We start from the raw sequence: 25,738 nt of genomic DNA on the forward strand, positions 1-25,738 counted from the left end.
ATAATTAAGTAGCATTTATACAAACGCGAATCCAATTGGTTCAGTGTTTAGAAATGTCTTTATTTTTTCAAAGTGACGTGAATTTGACCTATCAGTGCAATATTTTGATAGTTTTCAACCCCGATGAAAAATGAAGGGTGATGCGAATTTGAAGGATCTGTCTGTCTCTCTGTCTGTGATATCTTAGCTCCCTGAGCTATTTTAATTTTTTGTTGTTGCGAGTATTCTTTAGAGTTAAATAAATATCGATTGAGCCGTTTAAAAGTTGCGGGGACTGGGTGAAGGTGGGAAAGGATAACCGAATGTCTGCAAATGTACTCAAGTGGGGACACAAATGAAAGCGCACTGAAATAGAATATTAATGCCTTAATTAAGAGAGTTCTTAGCTTAATTTGCTGAGAAAATTAGTGGTGGGTTATTGCCGGGGGATAAAAAATATCATTTTAAATCGACTTTTTATACAAAAAGAACGAAACTAATTTGAAATGCCTAACGAATTGAGTATTTATCTGTACTAAAAAATAAAAAAAGACAGTTTTTGTTAATCGGCACAAGCTAATCTTCGGTATGGCTTGACTGATTTAAGTGGGAATTTAACTCATTATTAAGTAGGCGAAGATGACTATATCATTTGAAATCAATAGAAAATTCGTCCCATCCTTCCTTCACTTAAAAGGGGTTTTAACTGACTCAGGTTGTAGACTACCGTCACTTTTAAGTAACGTTTACTTTGCACCTTAAAGTGGTTACAAGGTTACTACAATATTAAGTTGCGTTTGGGTACTTGTCTAACTGTGTCTTAATGCTAACTGTGGTTCAATTTAACTTGATAGTTAACTCTGTTTTAGTTATTTTAACAATGCTGGTTTTAGTGCTAGGACGAAAAATATTTTCTATGCTAAACTATCAAGTTATTTTTAAACCACAGTTAAACATAAACCAAGAATTTATTATTAACAATAGAAAATAGGGAAATATCTTTATAAAATAAATTGTGCATGCAAGCAATGTTCAAATACAATTGGTCAGAAATATAATTTGCTAGTATTTCTTTTCGATAAAAGAAAACTAAAATTCTATGGAATATTTATTAAATTTTAATGTCATGATCTGAAACTTACTGTTTCAAAAAACATCGAAAATAAATGCAGAATTTTTTAGTTAACAAAAATAAGAAAAACGTTTTGATAACAGTTTTTTTTTGTAGTAAAATAACAATTTAATATTTTTAGAATAACTAAACATGGATAGTTTAATAGTAACTATCATGAGAATGATTCATTATTAAATGATGCAACGGTTTACTCATGCATCAGCCCATGATTAAGGACTCCGGTTGGGTCTGAAACTAGTCGGGCTACCCCGATACATACGCGTGAGTAAACCGTTGCATCATTTAATAATGAACTTGGATAGATTAGGAACATAGATTAAGGCCTATCACCGCCTCTTAAAGCAGTTTTTTTTGCTTTATTCTATAACAAACGCCTAGACGTCCCACTGCTGGGCACAGGCCTCTTCCCGTATAGGGAAGGTTTGAGCATTGATCACCACGCTAGCTCACTGCGGGCGATTACAGATTCCAATATTTTTAATCCAGGTTTCCTCACGATGTTTTCCTTCACCGTTTGTCAGAATAATTAGAAGTACCTTTAACTTTAAAAAGTGACATTGGTACTTTGCCTGCGTTGGGATCGAATCTGCACTTCTTGTATATAAATCCTTCTATTTTTCCGCAAGATCACAGCAACTGCTATATTATAACTTTAAAAGGTGATCATAGGCCTTGTCTTCAAATAATACATATTATAGGAAACTTTGACCATATTAAGAATAACATGAGATACGAAAATAGGCGTGGGAATAATACAATTAATACTTAAATAACTATAAAAAGCTAGAAATATAAGGAAATGCACTTAAAAAGGAGTTTTTAAGACGTTTAGCTGTACTGCTTACATATAATCTTTTTTTTAAGTATTTAATTAAAGTTAGTTTTGGTGAATTTTTATATGAAAATAAATAAATGATAAATGCGGACAACATCACATACATTGTTCTGAACCCAAAGTAAGTTGCTAAAGCACTTGTGTTATGGAATTCAGATACAACGAAGGTACCACAAACACCCAGACCCGAGACAATGTAGAAATGTGAATTTTTACATTGACCCAGCCGGGGATCGAACCCGGGACCTCAGAGCTAGCGACACCTTGAAACTGGTGCGTGCGCCACTCGACCACGGAGGTCGTCAAAAAAAACATATTAACAAATAAACGACTCATATATTTTCAGTTGTTTCTTGGATTTTGATGAACGTGCTTACTACTGTTATATAGAAGCCAGTAAATTTTGTTAATTGGCACAAGCTAATCTCCGGTATGGCTAGACCGATTTTAGTGGGAATTTTACTAATTACTAAGTAGATAAAGATATAGACACAAAAAATACACGATTCATTAAGAAAAAATCTACATATAATACAAATATTGCTAGAATATTTTATCACTGATGGTATTAGCTTGTAGTGCTTAAGGATTTATTTAAAAACCGTATGTTACAGAGCGACTGTGTATCTGACAACACAACACATGTTACTGGTTAACACAGAATCAAATAATACTGGCCTGTTGGTCTAGTGGTTAGTGGCCCTGACTGCTGTACCGGAGGTCGTGGGTTCGATACCCACCCAGGACAAATGTTTGTGTGACGCGCACGATCATTTGTTCTGTCTGGGTATAATTTACCCATAATAAGTTTGTATTTAGAAATATATAAGTATGTTTATCAGTTGTCTAGTACTCATAATACAAGCTTTGCTTAGTTTGAGACTAGATGGCGTTGTGTCAATGTTGTGGAACATTTTACATTTTTAATAAGACTGGTATATTTAATAATAAAGACAAGTAAGCAGAAACAGATAAACGCCTTTAAAAATAATAATATCTATATTTATACTTATAACTAACAATTGGTCTCAAAAAATATAAATTTTAAGGTACCAAACCGAAGTGGCGTTAATTTTAAATTTACAAAAATAATTATTTGAAAATTTAAATATATCTTGAAGCAGAGAAAACTATATTATTTCATTCCGCGATAGGAAAATAATTTATCTATGATTTTTTCTCGTTGGCTGTTTCTCACTTGGGGTCAAGAGAAAATCTTTAGACCCCACTTGAAAAACGACCCCAAGCGATCAACAAATTAAATGTCCTTTACATTTTGCAAATATTTTTATTTACGTATATTAAGAATTTTATATTTCAAAACAGAAAAAAGATTTTTTATAAATATATACTTTTTTCAATTAAAACAGTTTTCAAAGACAACATTTATTTTGATTTAACGAATATATACTATAAATATATTTGTGCATATCTTTTAAAAAATTTACTAATTTCACAGGTACATAATCTATTCTAAGTAAAGCTATTTACGAGATTATTACACACAAACTTACAAATGTACGCATTTATATCTTATTATTAGAAAAGCTTATAAAACTTCTTATTTTTTTTAGAAAATAAAGCTAAATACTGGCGCATTGAAAATTACTATTACCCCTTGCTGAGTTTGTGACCCCAAACTATTAACTATGACCCCAGTTTCTGAATACCCCATTCAATTTTCCCACGTTTCTATACACTCACTTTTCTTGTTTGTCGATCCGGTTGGATTTTTGCAACTCAATTTGAGGCACTTCCCGATAAGCTAGCAGGCTGAAATTTTCAGGGTAGCTTCAAACTTGATGACAATGCAATTTACAACTATAAAAACGGCTGGACTGATTTTGATAAAATTAGAATTGAGTTACATAAAAAACGTGGGTTCTTCGATTTTTTAATACTGTTATAAAAGTGAGTGCTCATTTGACACAAGATACTGGATCAAATGTTTGTTTTACGCTTGACGCAAAACATGATCCACGAAACTGTCTCCAATGTACACTCGTTCTAAATAACATAACCCTTCTTTTTGGACACAGTTGGATAAATGAGGCATCAACTACCTCATCATCATCATCATCACCAACAGCCTATATTCGCCCACTGCTGGACATAAGCCTCCCCACTACCGTAACTATATAGGTACAGAGACTGGGGTCAATCTGTGCAAACGGGGTCAAAATAATGACCCCAAGCGATCAAAAATAGATTTTTGAGAGGTTTTGTGGAGTATTTTGATATATTCTTATTTAATATACAATATTACACGTCTGTGCAATTTGGCGCTTAAGAACTAGGATATTGTGTTTGTCTCTTTCTAACATACTGTGTGAGAAGAGGATGGGAGATTTTAGGAACAAATTATTAAATACTTATAGATCGTTTTCTTTTTCATAAATAATTAATATTGTGAATTGATCAAACTATTAGGAAACGGTAGCAGACTTAAAAATAATATTTTAAACTAGTCCATGCTATTAACTCAAATACCAGAAAAACTATAGATACAATTTTCAGAACACTTTAGTGGCAAACTACCACTAGAAAGGTACTAAAAGTGCCTAAATTGTGCTCAAATTTCGTTGTTGAACTCTTACATTTATTTACAAATTAATTATTGTTATTTACACGTAAATGGCAACATTATAAGCGCTGTATTGCCAGGCTATATAAAAGTGAGAATTTCGGAAAATTATTTTCAGTGCTAGTGTTTGACGTTATATCGATAAATACATGAAACATCGATATATTTTTATCGATATTTTTCCACTTTAGCTATAACTTGTTATTTCTACTGATTCTTAGATATATATTATTTTAAATATTCTTGTTTCATATAAAGATATATATTGTACAGTGTAATCTGGAGAGCATAAAGCCAAACTTTCAAACGGTTAGACCCAAGCAGAGATTTTTCGTCTGTGTGTAATTTATCTTTAATATATATGTATTTAGAAATATATAAGTAAGTTTATCAGTTGTCTGGTTACCATAACACAAGCTCTGCTTAGCTTGGGATCAGATAACCGTGTGTGAGTTGTCCCAGGATATATTATATTACATTATTAAGTTTGCTTCAATCTATCTACATATTAGACTGACAAGAATTTAGGCAAACCAATAGGATTTTAATAGATTAAAACAATATTTACCTAAGAGTCAGTAGAAAACTTTGCTTAGCATAATATACACTTAAATATACATACATATAATTAACACACTTATTATCAAAGGGCACTCAAATTTGAGAGGCTGTTACATCTATCGCTTTGGTATTAGATATGCGACTTTGACAAATACGGTTCGATTCAGGAGTAAGACAAGCATTTGTGTGATCCACGAATGCTTGTTCTGAGTCTGGGTGTCTTTGTGCATGTGACTTGAATGTTTGTGAAAGCCGCGACACAAGGATTAAATTCCTTAATGCGGGAGTCCTTTAAAAACAAGCAAAGCACATTGATAACGTATCTTATTAAATTATTTTATTAAAAGAATAATAAAATAATTACCAAAATAGCAAATATTCAAGACAAAATGGACAGCCAAACCGATCAGATATAACGGCGTCTCATATTTGAGTGTCGTTTAACTATTAAGCTAATAATGTCTGTGTATTGCTCTGATAATATATCACAGGGTTTTAAATAAAGCCGTGTTTAACCTTACGACAAGTCGTTGCGATTAGTCGCAATGAGATTACGAATTTGCATTTATTATTAAATCTATACTAATAAATAAAGCTGAAGAGATTGTTTGTTTGTTTGAACGCGCTAATCTCAGGAACTACTGGTTCAAATTGAAAAAATATTTTTGTGTTGAATTGACCATTCATCGAGGAAGGCTATATACCATCACGCTGCGACTAATAGGAGCGAAGATACAATGGAAGAGAAAATGAGGAAAAAAACAGGGCAGGTATAAGAAGTCGCGGGCAAAAGCTAGTTATTTCATTTAATGAGTATAATTTCGGTTGTCAAGCGAAACACGGCTTTATTTTCTACAAAATAAAGTTTCTTTTAAAAGTATTATATTCCTTGAAAAATAATCTGCATTTCGGAATGGTCGTTTTTGATATGGAATGTACAAAAACTATTGTATTTAAATTTATGACTGTCAATAGATTAAGAATAATTAGAAAATACTGAAATATAAAAAAAAAGACAAAGTATGTCAAAGGGTTGCCAAGTTCTAACTATTATAAGCTAAGTGTATTTGGATGTGTGGGCAAATCTTGGATAAAAAATCATAAAAGCCCAGTATTGGGCAGTATTTCATTTTTCTATGGAGGATAGAAAAATAGATATGTTCACTTAATTGCCTATCAATTAAAATATAACCTATAAGAAAAAATACATATAAATACCAAAAAAAGGAGACAATTTACTTTTAAAAGGAAAAGAAAATTATTATCTTTTGACAGTCATAAATTAAAATAACTCTCATGAATTTATGACAAAAACCATCATATTAATTTTTACACAAATATTTTACATTATTAATATTATAATATATTTTGTACAATTTTGTTGCATAATAATATGAAAATAAAAATAATAATACCAGAATAGTTTCGTAGATGAGATTTTTAGAAACCAAACATACATTCTTAGTTTCTGACCATATAATGAGGTTTTAAAACAATTATAATCCTCTGCAATTTATTTATAATAAGTGTTTCATAATAATGATTAATTATAAGGAGTTGATTTTAGTTTTAACCAAACCTGATTTTAATGTTTGATCCAACGTTAAAATATGCCTGTTGGTCTAGTGGTTAGTGACCCTGACTGCTATACTGGAGGTTCGATTCTTCGGGTTCGATTCCCGCCCAGGACAAATGTGGTGTGATGAGCACGACCGTTTGTTCTGTATCTGGGTGTAATTTATCTATAGTATGTATGTATTCAGAAATATATAAGTAAGTTTATCAGTTGTCTGGCTACCATAACACAAGCTCTGCTTAGCTTGGGATCAGATAACCGTGTGTGGGCTGTCCCAGGATATATTATGTTAAATATATTATATATTGTGTTTGGTTCAAACAAAAACCTAATGTTTGAACAAAACGGTTTGATCCATTGTCAAATTGTTTTATAACTGCATATATGGTCAAAAACTGTTATACATATAGTAGAAAATACTCAAATAATGTTTGGTAGTTTTTTTTTTAATTTAGATATATTAACACTAGAAAGAGAGATTTATTTCTTCTGAAGGTCTTTTATATTAATATCAAGAAGCAACTAAATTAATTCGATTTTAAAGCTGTTTCTAGTTTAACTGAAAATGACAACCTTAGGGGTTGTCATTTTCAGTCTTACTTTTTTCTAAGATTATTTTAGAAAAAAGCAATATTCAAATGGAAAAAAGAACCAGATTCATTTATATTTAAAACAAATACTTGACAATAAGATCATAATATAAGATACAAAATATTACAATCGTTTACGAAAGAAATTAATTCCAAGAATATAAAAAAAAACATTTCCTCTCTTAAATCCTACCTTAACAAAAAACGACCTCCAAAACGAAACAAGACCCTCTCTCCAGCCCCTCCTTACCTCCTACTCTCTCGTACCGTATCTATCGCCTGGTCGCGTCATATTGTTTCACGATCTCCGGTATAGCATTCGGCTCGACCGGCACCTTCTGCATCAGCTCCGATAAACTCCGAACGTATGACAACTTGCGAAAGAATTTTGAACTGGGAAAGATACGAAATAAACATTGTAATATTAAAACAAGGTTTGAAAACCTATTAATGTTATAAACGCGAAAGTTTGGATGTATGGATGTTAGTTCCTCTTTCACGCAAAAACCACTGAATGGATTTAGGCGAAACTTGGTACAGAGATAGTTTATAACCAGGTTTTTTTTTGGGACTTTATCCTTGTGTCACGGGGTGTTTCACAAACATTCAAGTCACATGCACAAAGACACCCAGACTTTGGACAAGCATTCGTGAATCACACGACTTGTCCTACGCGGGGATCGAACTAACACGTCGCGCAGTGGGTTTGGCGTGGTGACCTCAACCACTCGGCTATCCGTGCTGTCAAAGATTGACACGGGATAGTTTTTATCCCCAATTTATGATCTGTAGCGGACAGACAGCAACAGGTAGTAAATAATACAGCATTTTAATATAATGCAAAGCGAAAGATTAGGTAAAAAGAAAAAGTTGGAGATTCCATTATAAAATAACAAAAACAAAATCTATTTACCTTACAAATGGCTTGGTCAATATGACAAAGGATTTCAACCAGAACGTAGGATGAACTAAATACAGGTGTTTCAAGCTTTTCCGAAGTCTGAAATAAAAAAAAAAAACATTATTTTACAAATACTTTTCGACATTCCTTTAATCTCTACCTTATTTATTTCTTAACAATCTCTTTTCTTTCGTCTGTCATATTAGAATATTCTCAGTCACTTCCCGCACATTCGTCCAATCAAAAGTCAAATATAATTTATTCAAATTAGGCTACTAAATAGCACTTTTTGAAGGTCAGATTACATTGGACAGCATCCAGTTTTGCCCACCCGTCACCGCTTCCTAAGTGCTTTTGCTGTGAGAGAAGAAACGGCACAACAAACTCCCCAGCAGAACGCTGTCTTTCCATTTACAATATAATTATTAAAAAATATGTCAAAATAAGTGTGTAGGTGCCGTGCCAAACAAACAAATATTTGAAGTTGTGGTACCTAATGTCCTGCGCACTCCACCACATCCCGCTAACTCCCCTGATGCTGGGGCCGCACTAGTAGCAAACGTCAATGCCTATAGGTACCGCCACTGAAGCTATCACCTAGCGCTAAACGGCAAAATGTTAATGCCGTTGTCATATGGCCCCATAACGTGTATAACCCCACCTCCTGTCGATGAGCTTGTAGCACTCGTGCAGCCAGTGGAAGCTGGGCAGGCGGCGGCGGCCCGCGCTGCCGTGCAGGTACACCAGCACGTAGTCGTCCGTCACCAGCCGCTCCAGGCTCCAGATCACGTAGCTGCGACAAACAGAAGGGGGGATAGGGATGATGACATGTTTCTTTCTGCTGTTGTAGTTTTAGAAAATAAAGCTAAACTGTTAACAATGACCCCAGTTTCTGAATAACCAATTCAATTTGCCCATTTTTTATACACTCACTTTCTTGTATGTTTGTCGTTGCGGTTGGATTTTTATAAGTCTCAAATTGACTTCCCGATAAGTTTCAAATATCTTCACTCCTATCAGTCGTAGCGTGATGGTATATAGCCTAAAACCTTCCTCGATGAATGGTCTATTGAATAACACACAAAGAATTTTTCAATTTGAACCAGTAGTTCCTGAGATTAGCGCGTTCAACCAAACATACAAACTCTTCAGCTTTATATATTAGTATAGAAGTATAGATGAGGGCTTCAGTTGCGTGCGCTGCGGAAACTGTTCAAGATCTCGTAACCACGTAGACGAAGCCGCGGGCAACGGCTAGTACAAGACACTTACAGGAACAGGTTGTCCATGCAGTAGGTGTAGTCGGGGCGCGCGTTGTCGGGCAGGTGGCAGGCGCTGAACACGATGAGCGCCGCGCCGCCGCCGTCGTAGCCGCCGTGCGATATCACGCGCTTGTACGGCTCTATTACCTACGGAATAGGGTCGAGAGTCCAGTAACGAAAGATAGAAAATTTGTATAAATGTAGTACACTTATAAGGGTAATGTTTGAAAAGAAATTTGTTGGAATTTGTTGGTCATTTGATATGAAAATGAAAAGGTTCAAGGATATATCACGATGCAACATATCGCCATACACGGACCGCTCTTGCAGTCAGAGTCAACAGCTCGTAGCTGCCATTTATAACCGCCCGAAGCGACTGCAACTGCTTGAGCGGTACGTGTATTGAAACTGCAGATGACGCAACGGCGACCACTTAAAGATGCTGGCACTGTCTGCTTGAAGCAGTCCGTGTATGGCGGCTCTTAGTAGCCTTATTTGAATAAATGACTTGATTAGATTAGAGGAGGATATTGACATCCTTAGATTGTTACTTTTTTCCTAAGGATCCCTGAATAGCTACCTTCATATCACAGGACACGTGTCCCCCTGGACGCGGGACACTGAGCCAGGCGCGCTCGTTGCTGAACTCCTCTGCTGCGGAGTACTCCGGGATGGGGTCGCTGCACTCCGACAGGGTGTTTGTGGACTTGGAGCTGAAGGTGGAAATAAGAACTCTTGAGAAAATTATAGGAAGACAGTGGTTGTTTAGATATGCACGTGAATGTTAAGGTTGAGAAAAATAAAAATCAAATTACAGAAAAAAATATCTCGTTACAAAAGATCGTTATTACATGTATGAAAATTTCTATAAAAAATAAATGAATACGATCGAATTCAGTAACCTTCTTTATTAGAAGTCGATTTAAGTATAAAAAATACGACTTGGTAACAAAAGATCATCATCAGATCGATCATCTCCCAAAATAAGCCGAGGGCCCAACGTATATGTAAAGCTAATCATTATGATTTAAACTTAGCTGATAAAAACACAACTTTTACTAAGCCCCCCCCCTCCAATTCAGGAAACCTACCGAAAAATTAGGACCACAAAAGAATACCTATATTTTTATGGAACTTTAGGTTTTTTGATCCTGTTTAAGTATATTTTTTCTTTGTATGTGACTGATTCCTGAATAAAAAGAAGCTTGAAAAAAGGTCGATCTAGTTTCTGGACTATTAATCCTCATGATAGCATTAGGCTAAAAGGACTAACGAAATTAAACATGATCGCAATAGACTAAGAGGTATAACACTCACATCTTGCTGCCCTCATCATCGCTGAGCACCAGGTGCTGGTTGACGGGCGGCTCCAGGTCCTGAGGTTCTGGAGGCTCCTCCTCCGACTCCATGGAGCAGGCGCTCACGCTGTCCAGGCTGCATCTGTCCTCTTCTGGAGGCTAGAAGATAAGAAGGTGGAGAATGGGCTAGGAAACTGGTGAAAATAGTCTAGAAATCAAGTTAACATCGAAAATAATCCATTTGTTTTGTGTAGTCTTAGTTTATCTTTTTGTAAAAAAAGTTTAAAATATAAAGGCAACTAAAAACAATTGTTAAACCACAATAACTATTACCTGCCTAATTAAATTCACCACTTAAATATATCAATCGTCTATTTATTAACTTAATACGTGTAAGTATAAAAGGAACACCAACATTCTTTACCCTTGTCACCCTTTTTTTGTCGCTGGGAAAAAATGCTGTTTACGCATCCCCTTCCCGCCGGGGGGCGAGAGAGGGGTATGTGGGACTCCCCGGAGAACAGCGTTCCCGGTATACCCACTAAAAAGACCCAGCGGCACTCCGACCTCGCCTGAGTGAAGGGGGCCTGGGAGTCTATGTCGTCCAGTCCCCCACCGGCGACTGCCCCCTCACGCTCCCCCCAGAGGAGAGGGAGACCCTTATCACCCTAAACTTATGGAATACAGTGCTTCGGGGGTCTGTTTAATTTTTAACCGACTTCAAAAAGCAGGACTTTATCAATTCGTGTACATTTTTCAATATCTGTTATCTCAGAACTTCGGACTTTACGAAACGAGGTTGTTGATATTTGAATCTATATCTATACTAATATATAAAGCTGAAGAGTTTGTTTGTTTGAACGCGTTAATCTCAGGAACTACTGGTCCAAATTGAAAAAATCTTTTTGTGTTGAATAGACCATTCAGAGAGGAAGGCTTCAGGCTATGAACCATCACGCTGCGACTAAAAGGAGCTAAGATATAATGGAAAATGTGAAAAAAAACCGGGCAGGTATACCTAAATCATAACTTATATCTTCTACCCACGGGGACGAAGTCGCGGGCAACAGCTAGTTGTTAATATTTTGTTCATTTACCATGAAAGAGCTTCCACCCAAGGTATCTCAGTCCTTTAGACATTGGTGGTAAGTTTTAGTTATCAAACTAGCTGTTGCCCGCGACTTCGTCCGCGTGGGTAGAAGAAATTGCGACTATAACTTGAGATTGAAACTATCCTATCTCTCAAGTTGGATCGAACTGCACATGGTGTGCGAATTTCATTATAATCGGTTAAGTGGTTTAGGAGTCCATTGAGGACAAACATATACATTTACATATACACGAGATTTATATACAATATTAAGATATACATATGAGTACAATATTTATACATATACCTCTACCTCTGCCAGCCTCTCAACAATAAAACCTAATTCGTTGTATAACGCGGCCGATTGTTCTTGTTTCCCACGATTGGGTTTACAAACACAACACAAAAACGAAGTTCCCAATCGTAAGAGTACGATACTGTTCCCTTTAAGTTTTTATAAATACTGCAAAGTGTAGGTACTTAGATAGAGGTAGACAATCTAGATGTGTATGTGCGTGTTCGACTCGCGATCCCACCGCGTCAGCTCATGATTAAGGACTCCGGTTGGGTAAGAAACTAGTCGGGCTACCCCGATAAATACGCGTGAGTAAACCGTAATATATAAAGCTGAAGAGTTTGTTTGTTTGTTTGAACGCGCTAATCTCAGGAACTACTGGTCCAAATTGAAAAAATCTTTTTGTGTTGAATAGACCATTTATCGAAGAAGGCTTTAGGCTATAAAACATCACGCTGCAACTAATAGGAGCGAAGATACTATGGAAAATGTGTCAAAAACGGGGAAAAATATTCAACTTCGAGGGCTTCTGTTCAAAAATTCCTAACTTATAACTTCTAACCACGCGGACGACGTCGCGGGCAACAGCTATAATTAAATGAAGTAGATGTCAAATTGACCATTTTGATATCCTATATGTATATCTCACCAGTTGTATTTTCCTCCTCTGCGCGTTAGGGCTTCGGTGTGCGGGCGTGTGCCTCAGCGCGACGCTCCCGGTGTAAGGGTCCAGCAGGGCTTGGTACGCGGACCTGTCCTCCTGCGTCGAGGCTGATATCACGTCTGGTGACTCCAAGTCCTGGGAAATATTATTGAAAGCTATATTAAAGAGTTATTGAAAAACGTAGTGTAGAAAGAGACGGAGGCGGAGCGCTATTGAAGACAACAATTTAATTTCAATCTTAAATTATATAAGAATGAATTCGTTAAATTCAATATAAGAATTCATTGCTTCCCATTTGACCAGACTAGTAGATAATGCCTTGCGGCATTATGTCCGCCTTATGTACATGAAAGTTAAAATAAATAAATCAAAATATGCAAAAGGATATATTTTATTCGAAATTCGCGTGCAACACGTATCTCATCTTATAAAACAAAAAAATATATATTGTAAGCACCCATCGTTATTTACAAATACACTAAAACATCTACCAGAAAAAATCGACTCAACTCAAAGAACACAGATTTCAATCATAAGTAAGACAACATAAAGCTTAAATTACAGTGTCTCACTATGAGTAGACTCGAAGTGGGGTAAGAAGTCTTCAACAAGGTCTTTTACTTACATTGTGAAGTCCAATACTACTGGACATCTCTATGGGAAGCTCAAAGTTGGGCATCGAACGGAGATGCGACGGAGACTCGCACCACTCCGCCACCTAGCGGACAAAATAACATTGTTTTAACAAGGAAAACATGCAACCGAAGATCAAATGACTGCACGGATAGCCGAGGGGTTGAGGTCACCACACCAAACCCACAGTGCGCCACGTGTATGTGATTTTTATGTATGTAAGCTCCCAAAACTGCCTTACAGAGAGAGTCGTCGTTTTTTAAAACGAAAAACTGATGATCAAAATTGATTTCTATAAGACCAAATGACAGCTATTTTACGTTCTATGGCAACATACTGCCATCTCTGGTTGAGGTTATTACGAACCAAATGTTCCTAAAATAACACGGACCCTTTTTCATGACATTATAAGGTAAAGTATAAATAAATAATTCGACTCACCGAATGAAACTCCTCGTTCCCACTTATATCGACGGGCAAAGATTTCGGCGTACTCTGCATATTCTGCTTACCATCCTCAAGAAACCCCCTCATCCCATCCTTCTGAGGAGTTCCATCCCTCAGCTTCGGAACTATCTTCCGTCTCTCACCCCTCTCGACCCTCGCCACATCAGGAGGGACCTTCAGATCCAAGTCCAAACTTTCAGCAGTGACGTAAGTTTCAGTAAAATATAAGTTGTTTTTTGAGGTGTTTCGCTGAGGGCTGTAGAAGCCATTATTTTCACTGGGGCGTTCATCTTCTATACTCGACAGACTAAGATCCTTCTCATCATCGATTTTGTGCAGTTTCTTTGGTATTAAGTCTGGATAATTTTCATCTGGAGACATTAGTGGATGATTGGTTGTGAGGGTCAGGGTTGAGGAGAACTTCGGGGGACTTATACCTAGATTTTTGGGTCTGAATTCTGTTTTTGAGGAGTTAAGATTCAAATTGGACATTTTGGAGATAAGGCTATCGTTCAAAGCCTCTGATTCGGACAGTCTGAGTATTTCCGGGTTCTGTAGTCTCAACACTGGGGGCTCGGCTTCGGGATGGTCTGCCTCGAAGTCGGAGGAGAGACCAGAGTTAGGGGTATCCTGGGACCGGAAGGACTCGGTGCCTGTGTCCATCTTTTCTTCTGAGGATGGTGATGTCAATTCGTCGTCATTTAGCCGAAGGGATTTTAAGTTACTGGAACAAGAGAAAGGTTGATGACAATGGTGCTGTTTGTGTGAATTTGACGGAATGGCATGGTGAAATGCCCTGCAGCGGGAAAAATACAAATCAGTCTGTATCAGATAACATTGTGACACATTGTTAACGCCTTTATTTGTTAGTGCATACAGTAGTTTTTTTGTATAATATGCGTGCGGCATAAACCCTTGTAACTTTACATGCAGAGAATAAACAAAGGTATGAATAACTTTGAAGCACCCTATACATATTACAAGCTTGAATTCACACCTATACCTACTAAAAATGATAAAGCTGAAGTTTGAATTTTTGTTTAAACGCACTTTTCTCAGGAACTACTGATCCGAATTGAAAAATTCTTTCTTTATTAAACAGCCCATATATTGAGGAAGGCTATAGGATATACCTATATCACCACGCTTTAATAATCAAGAGAAGAGCAGTAATCAAATATGTAACATAAGGAGAAGAATTTGCGTGCACTTTAAAACTATAAATACGATTTCAAAAAATCCTAACATATATCGTCTAAGCCACGAACGAAGTCGCGTGCATCACCTAGTCTCCTCATCTATACTAATATATAAAGCTGAAGAGTTAGTTTGTTTGTTTGAACGCGCTAATCTCAGGAACTACTGGTTCAAATTGTTGTTTTGAATAGACCATTCATCGAGGAAGGCTTTAGGCTATAAACCATCACGCTGCGACTAATAGGAGCGAAGATACAATGGAAAATGTGAAAAAAACAGGGCAGGTATAAATCATAACTTATATCTTCTACCCACGGGGACGAAGTCGCAGGCAACAGCTAGTATGCACATACAATGTAACCAAGTCCATTAATTCCCTTCAAGGTCAACACACCATTAACACAATCTTCTGTAAAAGTGGACCAGTTACATGTAAGTATAAGCTATCTTGTATCAATATGTAAATGATAGAGAAAGGTTATAATTTTGTAAGCATTCATAATTGTTTGAATATTTAATGTGAGTAATTTTTGCAGTTTCTAAAGAAATGTGACATACTTACATATTGTTATAATAAACGCGAGAACTGTACTTTTTTTGAGTAAATTATAACTATTATAAATTAACTAGCTGTCCCAGAAAACGTTTTATTGACAAACAAGTGAGGTTTAAAGAAAAAAAAACGAAGGTATGAATAATAGATATAGTCCGATTCTCAGACTTACCGAATATGTGCACTAACTAAATTTCATAAGAATCGGTCGAGCCGTTTCGGAGGAGTTCAATTTCTTACACTGAGACACGAGAATTTCACATAATAAATACATGTTTGGCTTTACGCAAGCGAATCCGCAGGCAAAAGCTAGTTTTATATATAAGAACATGTATTTAGGGCAATTAAAGTTTTATTACAATCTTAATATAATAAATAAATAAATGCGGACAACATCACATACATTGTTCTGAACCCAAAGTAAGTTGCTAAAGCACTTGTGTTATGGAATTCAGAAAAAACGAAGGTACCACAAACACCCATGATGACAATTTTTACATTGACCCGAGCGGGGATCGAACCCGGGACCTCAGAGCTAGCACACCTTGTGTGCGTGCGCCACTCGACCACGGAGGTCGTCAATATGTCTTTCATATGTTGTAGGAATGTGTAATGAAGTCCGTGTTCCTATACATGCAATGTGTATACCTCTAACTAAGGGTCGTCACACACTGACCAGAGGATACTTTCTATCCATTACTGAGAAGCAAACAGCGACTATAGAATGCATGGATCAAATTTAAAAGTTTTTATTCCAAGTAGGCCGTTTTCCAGCCACTTTCAAAACGTTACAATATTGTCTCTAGGCGCCGAGTGGTATAGGTTACCACGTCCTGAGTCTGGGTGTCTTGTGCATGTGACTTGAGTGTTTCTGAAACCCGCATGATACAAGGCTTTATTCTCTTAATACGGAGGCCATATTTTAAAGACTATTTGTCATTTGTGGCGATGACCGGCTTCAGATGTGTCCGGCGAGCCCATATAAAATGTATAAAAACTAGTAGACGTAAGGCCACGTAGTTGTAGCCGTAAGCCGGTATGCGACGACCTTAAGAAGTATTCAAACCAGGGAAAAGTTTATTTTGTCTTTAGTCAGACTGGCAGAGATCAAAGTATGACAATCAGGTGTAACGGCTTTCTAAGGTTTTCTGCGTATATCTCGGTATATCTAGCTTAGCCACCCATCCAAATACCAACCGCGAGGAGGGTTACTTTACTTTTACTGCCATCAAACTCTGCAGTTTACTCCTTCTTTCTTAAAAAGAATCCATTTGTATAAGTAGCGTAACAATTCTACGGACATAGACAACAACAGTTATTTTTCTATGACAGTAAACCATAGACAACTATGGGTAGGCTCCCATACATGGTGTGAAAGTGTTTTTAAACAATGGGACTGTGTACCCATGGTTTTTGCTCCGAATTTTTACTTTCTATTGATCGTTGAGTACATATTTTAACTATTAAATGAAGACTTACTACTTACAAAATAAACTTACGTAGCTAATGCAAGCGCTTGCTTGCAATTTCAAATGTTTTGTTTTACTCGCTTTTTATTCCCTTTCCAAAAATTCTAAGAAAAGCCAATATTATCTATTTTATTACAGGAATCATAGTTTCATCATCATTTTTTTTAGCAACATAGTTTTCAAAGTCATTTATAAATTTAGGTGGGCAACAGATCGATCACTACTCTTCAAAATTTGGAAAATTGTAAAAAGTCCACTTTCCAGCTATCACGGTTCCTGAGATACAGTCTGATAACGGACGGACGAACAGCGAGGCCTAAGTTATACAGTTACCTTATCACCCTCTGGGCCAGAAACAAAAAAAAACAGCAAAAATAAATAAAAAACCCCTAACGACAACCATTAATCTGCTAACCCATCAAAAAAACATCTGACACGACGGTATTAACATTCCGTTGCCATGGCAACGACAATAACAACATTGTAAAGAGAAATATAAACCAAGGTTACTCGTTTCTCTATAAGGTAATTAGTTCAAACTTATTAAAGATAGGTTAAACAAAAGGCTGCTAAATAGAAAATATATCCTTAAACTTAAATATCTATAAATAAAGTGATATAAAGTAGGAATCAAAGAAAACCTCTTAAAGTTTGACTGTTGCAGAAGCCAGACGACGCACTACACTCAAATTCAAATCCGTCTGTTCAGGAGGTACGATATCAACGACACACAGACTGACAGACAGACACATCGAACTTACAAGACCCTTGTTTTTGCCTCGGGGTTAATAAAAGCGAAGTCAGGGCAGAGATTTAGGAAATAATATTTGTGTCTTCTTATTAAACATAGGATCGACATCAGCGTGGTCGCTAATCCAAAGCGACGTCATCGAAGCGATGGAGGGATGACCTAGATTCCTTTTTTTCAGGACTGGGCACTACTTTGTCCAGCAGTGGGCAGTAGGCATATGTATACGCATTCACGCATAAACGATTTATAGTTTTACGCATGAGAAAAAAACAGTTATTTTATTATTGTCTTTTTTATCATGATAAAAAGTATCTAAATATGTTAGATCAATCATTTATTTTCAACAACGTTTTACCCATGAGTATTTATCGGGTTCGTAAGACTAGTCTCTGACCTACTAGAGTAGTTCATCATGAGCTGACGCGGCGGCCGCCTCACTAGACAAACTCTCGTCATTATTTTGACGACCTCCGTGGTCGAGTGGCGTACGCACCGGTTTCAAGGTGTTGCTAGCTCTGAGGTCCCGGGTTCGATCCCCGGTCGGGTCAATGTAAAAATTCACATTTGTACATTGTCTCGGGTCTGGGTGTTTGTGATACCTTCGTTGTATCTGAATTCCATAACACAAGTGCTTTAGCAACTTACTTTGGGTTCAGAACAATGTATGTGATGTGGTCCGCATTTCTTTATTTATTTATTATTATTCTGTGAACTTAATTTGTAAATTTAGTTTCCGTGTTTCGGAAGACACGTTAAAGTGAGGGTCAACGCAGTTACCTGGATAACCCTTAGTTTGACTGGCTGTCAGACAAGCTTCTAACTACCTGTAACGACTGTCAAAGATGTAGGAATAACAGCCGGGCCGCACAGCTTGACGTGCCTTCCGAAACACTGAGGCACTCGTTATGACAAAGATGGTCACCATCTACGGACCAATCGCGTCAGGCGAAGCTTAACCTGAGATCGATTCACTTTTGCGGTTATAGCCTAGCCACGAGAGTATTCTATAGGTCATTAAAAAATATTATAAATTATACAAGGTTGCAAAAACTTGTTATTTGTTGATGATTCAGCTTCGCAATGTGACGCAGTGAGTCATCTGCCTGATTTTATAACATCATAATTATGTCATGAGGTTTACCAGATGGACAAATTATGAATGTTAAGTATTGAAGCAAATTAATTGTCTTATTGTAACATTTTCATTGATATTATTTATGTAAAAATTTTAAACTATGTTAATAGATCTCATTTGAGCTGACATCAATATTTATAGGGTTCAATAATCAATGAGTAAAACCTAAATTTTATTGCTAATGTTCTACTGTTTGTCTGTCCGTCTGACACCAAACTGTATAGTGATACCTTAATAGCTAAAGAGTTTGAAGTGTTGCAGATAATGTCATTCAGTTTCTGTTGTAACAACAAATAATAAAAAAAATGGTAAAGCTATAATTAGTGCGGTCTTAAAGTTGATGACAGGTCATTAAGACTAAACGAAGGTTTAGTAGAAATTATTGAAAAAAAACTATCACAAATCTGCCTCACACTGTTTGTATAAAGTGAGACACAACAGAAGTCTAGCACCAAGTAGTTATGAAGCCAGGTATGAAATTTAAAAACAAATAAAAATCTCTAAAGGTCTCTTAAAGTTAACAGAATTGAAATAAAAAAAATTGACAAAACTCTTCAAGTACTTTATCAATTAAAACATGCGCATTACATTCACATTTAGAAAACCAGAGTATATGCTGTGTGACCACTTCATAATGAAAATTGACCTTTGATTTATGACTTTTTATAAAGATTATTATTTTAGGCCCATTAGGTACGGCTAATTAAGACTTTAAACACTACTTACAAGCTTAAGCTAACCTTTATAGTGGCAGAAGCATGGCTAGAAGATGAATAGAAACTTCATAAGTTTCAGTACAGGTACTGTTAATAGAATTTAATCAATTTAACCACTTATTGTTATAACTAAACCACCCTGTTGTTGAGTAGTAGACATTCTCATCCATTCTTTACACTTTTAAGATATATTATTTTGGAAGTTATAACATTTGAACAGGACACAAACAATTCTTTCAATTTATTAAAATAATGCTTTTATAATTATTAGTGATACTTCTCACCATTATAAAAACATGAAATATGAAATGTAGTTATTTTTTCTTTAAAGTTGCTACTTCATTAGATTTGAATTTGACTGCAGCAATCTTAATAAAGCCTAATATGAATTATTTATTTAATACCATAAACAGTCACAGCTTACTTTAGATAAACCAAGTACGTACACCAAGGTAAGCAATATTGTAAGATTAATCCCATTTTCCTTAAAATAGAATGATTAATAATTTACTACAAAATAAGTGGGTAGTCTCCTTTAAACGAAGAAGATACTACAAAAGGACTTGTTTTACGATCACCTTATATGACCTACAATATTGCCGATGTGTTAATTTTGTAAAAAAACACAAATTCTGCACAAAATGCATACGGAATCATATAAGAATTGTATCAAAATATTATAAATGACACCCTTTTTTTCGATCCGCTCAAAAACATATCTATTTAAATAAATAACTTAAAATAACGTACTCACCTCATTGGTAACTTATTCGGCTATATAATAAAGTGTTATTTTATTGTTTAAAACGGTTCGAATTATTATAAAAAATAATTTTATGTCGCACGGGTGACATCGAGTATCACTCGGCATTTGACAACTGACGTTTCATTTTGCGGTAGATAGCATTCGTTGTTTATGTTATGGATGCGTTCCTATAAAATAAATTATCGGTTTTAGGGATCCGTGAAAAATATAAAAACGTTTTTGGTTGAGTATATTTTAACTATTAGTTTTTGATAAGTATCTAGCTATACTATATAAGTATACTATACTAAGTATACTATACATATAAGTATATATACTTAACTATATAGTATAGTATACTTATGTATATATATATAAGTATACTATACTATCTAGATAAGTATGTGTCTAGCTATAAGTGTTCTAATATTTATCGTGCACACAAATTACTGTGGCAAAATTTGTACCGATCATTTCGTAACATTGGTTGGTGTTCAGAAAAGTTAACAAATACGAATAATATATATTCTGTTGCATTTAGTACTTCACTCATCCTTTTAATCACCCTCTTTACGTTAATTACATGATTTAGTCACGTAATGAACCATAAAAATAAACAAAAGTAACCACAATTTTAAGGTATCAAAACACCTTTCCATTTTTTCCGGCATTTGAAGTTTGAAACCATAAAAACAAGGTATCCTAACAAAATTCACATTCTTTTTACAATGGGTACAATATATCAATCATCTATACATTTCAGGCGTCTACGTATTAGATCAAAGATTTTGGACAAGATAGGCAATCCGTTGCGATCATACAATACAAGCGTTCGATTCTTAACACCTTATATAATAAAGCAAAAAGTATACTTACGTACCAACTTGATTAATCACACAACAATGAATGGAGACAATGGTTAATTTCTTAGAATGTACCACATGAAACTGAAAACACACCGCAAGCTCGCCAACAGACTGTTTCTCCTTCATTTATCGACAAACTTGCTGATACTATTGTTCCGTGTTTTGCTAGAAAATTAGCCTTCACTCGACGCAAAATGGGTAAGTTGTTCAAATAAACTTCTATTCTAAACATCGTTGTAGCGAGACTTTCAGTGTTTCTAAACTCTACAGCTAACAATCTAGCAGCGAATCGTGACAATTCCATGAATGGAATAAAGTGTACAAATGACTAAGTTTAAACTATGTTGTGACTTACGAACACACATTGTGTTTAGAATCTAAAACAAAATAGTTCTAAGCAGTTTATTTCATTAGATTGTTGCTACAAGCGGAACAATAACTAAAAACACTTGCCAATAATACCCGGAACTTATTAGGGTTATGATCTAATTTTAATAACTACTAATCCAGTGTCCGTGTTTTGAATTCTGTACCGCAAAGATATTATGCAAAACATTAATGTGAATCCATACGTTATTATGTTTGTTGAAATTTTTCGCGGAAACTCACAAGGATTGACATAATATTTTACTTTTTTCACCTTTCTAGACGGTGTCGTCTTGGTGATTGTTTTATAAATATTTTACCACGACAAGTGTATTTCTAGGCTGCGGTGCTTAAATTTTACTTAGTTCCTAATTAGAGTTTGAGTGTAGAGGTTGAACAAAACAGTGTTGAATTACAGGTGAAGTGAACACAGTGAAAATGCAGCTGGGAGCGTTAGTTTTTTTATTATACCTTTTATTTCCCGCCTTTTTTGCTGAGGACGTAAGCTGTAAGTTTTTGTTTTTTATTTTTGTGCACCTGTGGAAGATGTTTGCTTTTGTCACGATTTTGTTATGCCTATCTTACGTCAAATCGAAACTTAGACAATCTTTTACTTCTTTAATTAATTAATTAAAAAATACAATTAATAAAAAAAAACAAACATGTTTCGCACTGTTGCTAGCTGTGCACCACTTGTATCAGTTTTGTTGCTTTCTCACAAAAAACGATGGTGACCAAAGCGCGTTCTAGAATCGATAAAATGTATGTTTTGGTTTATTTTGTCATGAGCCTGCGACGAGAAACACAATAGACATTAGGATTTTGAATTTGACTTAGGCTATAATCAATTTTGCCTTAATTCAAGGTTGTTATTACTGTTTTTTGGAAACAATGCTAAAAACATTAGTCTTCGATCTTCTTTGGCCATGTAACAAGATACAGATTCAGACCAATGTATTCAAATCCCTACAAACTTAGAATTAAGCAATATTTTTTGCTGTCACCGACGAAGTGAAACCAGAAATAGCGCTACGCTAAAGTTCCATCTCACTTGTATAACGTCTTCAGTCATTCATACTGCCAGCTTGCAGTTTTGCAAGCGTGACCACGCACTACACGGTGTAAAGTGACATCTCTCTTCCACTACTGCAAATACTGATTCAATAAGTTATGGTAGGGGGGGTACTAAGCACATAACAAATGCGTAATGTAAGGCTAATTGTCTCAAATATTCAACATCATACGATTTACTTTGACAGATCAAGCGTGTGTGGACAAATATTCAAGAAAAGGCTACCAGCCGTGGCAGGAGTGGTCAGATCACTACACGTGTCACAGATATCGTTGTGAAATAAGAGATGGAAAATATTTTATAGCAGCAGTCGGGTAAGTGTGTGTGAAAGATAGTAATTGTAATTATCAAATCAAATAACTACATTTCATAGAGTGATTATTGAAGTCAATTAGCTACATAACTTAGGAATTAAGCAAAAAATAGTCAATAATGTTGCCCGCCTAATCAATTTGTAAGATTAAACGATAGCCACGAAGCTGCCTCCTTAGAGTGGGAAAACGACAGGCATGCCGAGAACTAGTTCCCAACAACTCGAACATCATCTACATCGAAAAAACCTAATTGAAATGACAAGTAGAACGGGACAAAATAATTAAACTGGGCAATCTATAACTGGAGGCCTTTGCTCTGCTGTGGAACATGGGCAGTAAAAAAAAATGACATTAGAACATTTTGTTCATCTTTTTTACCTAGCTGCACTACACTATCATGTTGTGGAAGTAAGAATCTTTGCAACATTGCGTGTTTTTGGAACATAAATCTAAAAAGGCACTCTCACATTCCTTCCCTAACAATTTGACTGTGTGGGGAAAGATAGAGTACCAGAGATCAAGATCTGTATGATTAGAAGTGATTGCATTAGAGCAAGAAAAACAACGATTTGTAACGATTTATGCTCTTTTTTCTATTATAATTGCAACAATCAATCAATTCAAAACTAACACTTTTTGAGATTAACGCAACCATTGATCCATGCAGGTGTAGAAAACCAAAAATACCCGAAAACGCCCTAGAATGTCATGAGTACATTGAAGATGAAAATGTGGGTATGTATAACGAATGTATTCAACTTTTTATTTCATAAGGGAACGCATTACAAGCAGAAATAAAAGATGAGACGAACAAAAGAAAAGCCTTTACCTTGCAAAGATACTTTTATTTTCGTTTTTATATCTAATAATAGAGAGAACTCAAATCCTCTGCCTGACAGTAGACAATGTTGTGAACGACTGTCTGGACGTTCTTAAATCAGCTATTTTATAATTTATTAAATTGATTACACATAAATGAGATGGGAAAGAGACTATACTGACTAATAGAGAAGCCTCTCATTACCTTCTCATACATTTTCCCCTCTCATCAACTTTTTCTGTTGGTGTTTTTACCTTACAATTTTGACTTAAGTACCTAACAAATATAATTTCATAATGTCCAGAGTTCCCCACGTGCTGCGCCAGATTAAGATGCGTTGTTGAAGTTAACGGCGAGAGGATAGTTCAAACAAGAGGTCAGCCTGGTGAACTATTCCCTGACAAGTAAGATAGTCAATGTCTGCAAAACTGCTTTATTATATTTTCATTTTTATAAATTGAAAGGAATTAAAACTTAAACATCTATTTATGGGTTACTAAAAAGTTGATCTATATGATATTTTTATGATCTTTTAGCCTCGTGTCAAGAGCTTTCATTGGTTTTCAGTCTTCGGTCAATACTTTACTTTAGTTGCCTTGACATAAATTGAACAGCTTTTTAGAAACTAAGGATGACTATCGCTTACAAATTCTTCTTCTTCGTGTGAATATTTATTCATTACTATAATGATTTCAATTGAATATTGCCTTGCAGGCCATGGAAGGGCCAGCAAAATGAGCCAAACCCCGCGGTAGTGGGTATGAGTGGCATCCAGCAGAATACAGTGGGAGGTGAACCGCAAGGACAGCCAGCGCCCGGCATATTCAACAGCAGAGGAGCAGGCAAGGAGAAGTTGTTATTAGCTCTTGATTAGGCCGCACTGACGGTTCCAAATCAAATCACGAAAACCTTCACATAAATTATACTTGTTTATCGCAATTTACCTCTAGTTCGGGTTTCTTAAGACATTAGACCGCTTTGTAGTTTCTTGACCAAAGCAATTATAAATACTGCAAGTGTCATTATAGCAAGTAATTAGTCTAGCATGCTTAATTTAATTTAGCGCTAATCTGTAAAATGTAGCTTTTTCAAGTATATTCCTCTCATTTGTAATAACTCTGTCTCACTCAATGCAATATAATTAGTTGAATAATCTATTAGTATCAATTCAGTAGTTTAATCTTTGCAAAATGTAATTATTCATAAATACCTTAGTTTTTGGTCTATCTTCGTATTGTATCAAAATAAAGCATTTTCCATCTGTCTCCTAAGTTTTATTTCTACTATTAGTAAGTTGTATTATTGCGAGTAGTTAAACATTAATATTTTATTAATTTAGCTACCGATATTCCCGACAGCGGATGGCAACGATATTAATGGACGGCGCTACGTAGATCCATACCCCAGTCAACAAATGCAAGAATCACCAAGAAAGAAGAGATCCACAGTCTACCCTCTCTTCGATAGGACACTCGGACGAGAATCCGGCTCTTACCAACCTCACCAAGTCAAAATACACGGATACTCGCCTGAACGATACACCTCTTACTTTTCCAATAACAATCTCAAAAGCCTTTCTAACCCTAAATTACATCTCAATATCATGTCCTAAATACTCATATGTATTACTTTGTTACCTATGTACCTACTATTCGCACTATTTAACTATCGTTTTAATTTATAATCTTGTGTAATGCTTTTGTTAGTAGTGTAGAGAACTGATACAAAACACTAATTTAAGCCGTTGTTCTGTTTTTTGTTATTATACAGTAGCAATTTGTTAATCTCTGTATTTGTTGATACATTATTATTAAATGTTTAGTAAATATTTTGATTTCATTAATTTCTAATGACATGTGCAGAACCCGTTACGCATTAAATATT

The 25,738-nt window shown here is 35.6% G+C and overlaps 2 protein-coding genes across 4 annotated transcripts; one reads left to right on the top strand and one right to left on the bottom strand.

Moving 5' to 3' along the window:
• Positions 1-6,903: 6,903 nt before the first annotated feature.
• On the bottom strand, positions 6,904-21,366 carry LOC113499957 (protein prune homolog 2). Of its 2 annotated transcripts, none has more exons than XM_026880570.1 (10): positions 21,297-21,366; positions 13,845-14,574; positions 13,396-13,488; positions 12,756-12,905; positions 10,741-10,880; positions 10,004-10,136; positions 9,434-9,570; positions 8,823-8,954; positions 8,174-8,260; positions 6,904-7,653 (listed from the first exon to the last, which is right to left on the bottom strand). In XM_026880570.1, the coding sequence occupies exons 2-10, from the start codon at positions 14,511-14,513 to the stop codon at positions 7,533-7,535; spliced, it is 1,662 nt and encodes a 553-aa protein (XP_026736371.1). In that variant the 5' UTR covers positions 14,514-14,574; positions 21,297-21,366; the 3' UTR covers positions 6,904-7,532. The 2 variants fall into 2 exon arrangements, with proteins under 2 accessions (XP_026736371.1, XP_026736370.1); XM_026880569.1 differs by lacking the exon at positions 21,297-21,366 and adding an exon at positions 20,426-20,654.
• Positions 21,367-21,412: 46 nt separating this feature from the next.
• Positions 21,413-25,682, top strand: LOC113499959. Of its 2 annotated transcripts, none has more exons than XM_026880573.1 (7): positions 21,413-21,480; positions 22,067-22,156; positions 22,908-23,034; positions 23,702-23,769; positions 24,159-24,258; positions 24,569-24,696; positions 25,213-25,682. In XM_026880573.1, the coding sequence occupies exons 1-7, from the start codon at positions 21,477-21,479 to the stop codon at positions 25,464-25,466; spliced, it is 771 nt and encodes a 256-aa protein (XP_026736374.1). In that variant the 5' UTR covers positions 21,413-21,476; the 3' UTR covers positions 25,467-25,682. The 2 variants fall into 2 exon arrangements, with proteins under 2 accessions (XP_026736374.1, XP_026736375.1); XM_026880574.1 differs by lacking the exon at positions 21,413-21,480 and adding an exon at positions 21,523-21,759.
• Positions 25,683-25,738: the final 56 nt, after the last annotated feature.

The sequence above is a fragment of the Trichoplusia ni genome, chromosome 13 (genome assembly GCF_003590095.1).
Source record: "Trichoplusia ni isolate ovarian cell line Hi5 chromosome 13, tn1, whole genome shotgun sequence".
Taxonomy (NCBI): Eukaryota; Metazoa; Arthropoda; class Insecta; order Lepidoptera; family Noctuidae; genus Trichoplusia; species Trichoplusia ni.

Bases quoted from the DNA above. Each gene is read 5' to 3' on its own strand.
- LOC113499959 (XM_026880573.1), top strand. The intron at 22,157-22,907 runs GTAAGTTTTTGT...TTACTTTGACAG, and splicing joins TTTTGCTGAGGACGTAAGCT to ATCAAGCGTGTGTGGACAAA. The intron at 24,697-25,212 runs GCAAGGAGAAGT...TATTCCCGACAG, and splicing joins ATTCAACAGCAGAGGAGCAG to CGGATGGCAACGATATTAAT.
- LOC113499957 (XM_026880569.1), bottom strand. The intron at 12,906-13,395 runs GTAAGTAAAAGA...AATATTTCCCAG, and splicing joins GTAGTATTGGACTTCACAAT to GACTTGGAGTCACCAGACGT. The intron at 8,261-8,822 runs GTGGGGTTATAC...TTTTTATTTCAG, and splicing joins TACAAGCTCATCGACAGGAG to ACTTCGGAAAAGCTTGAAAC.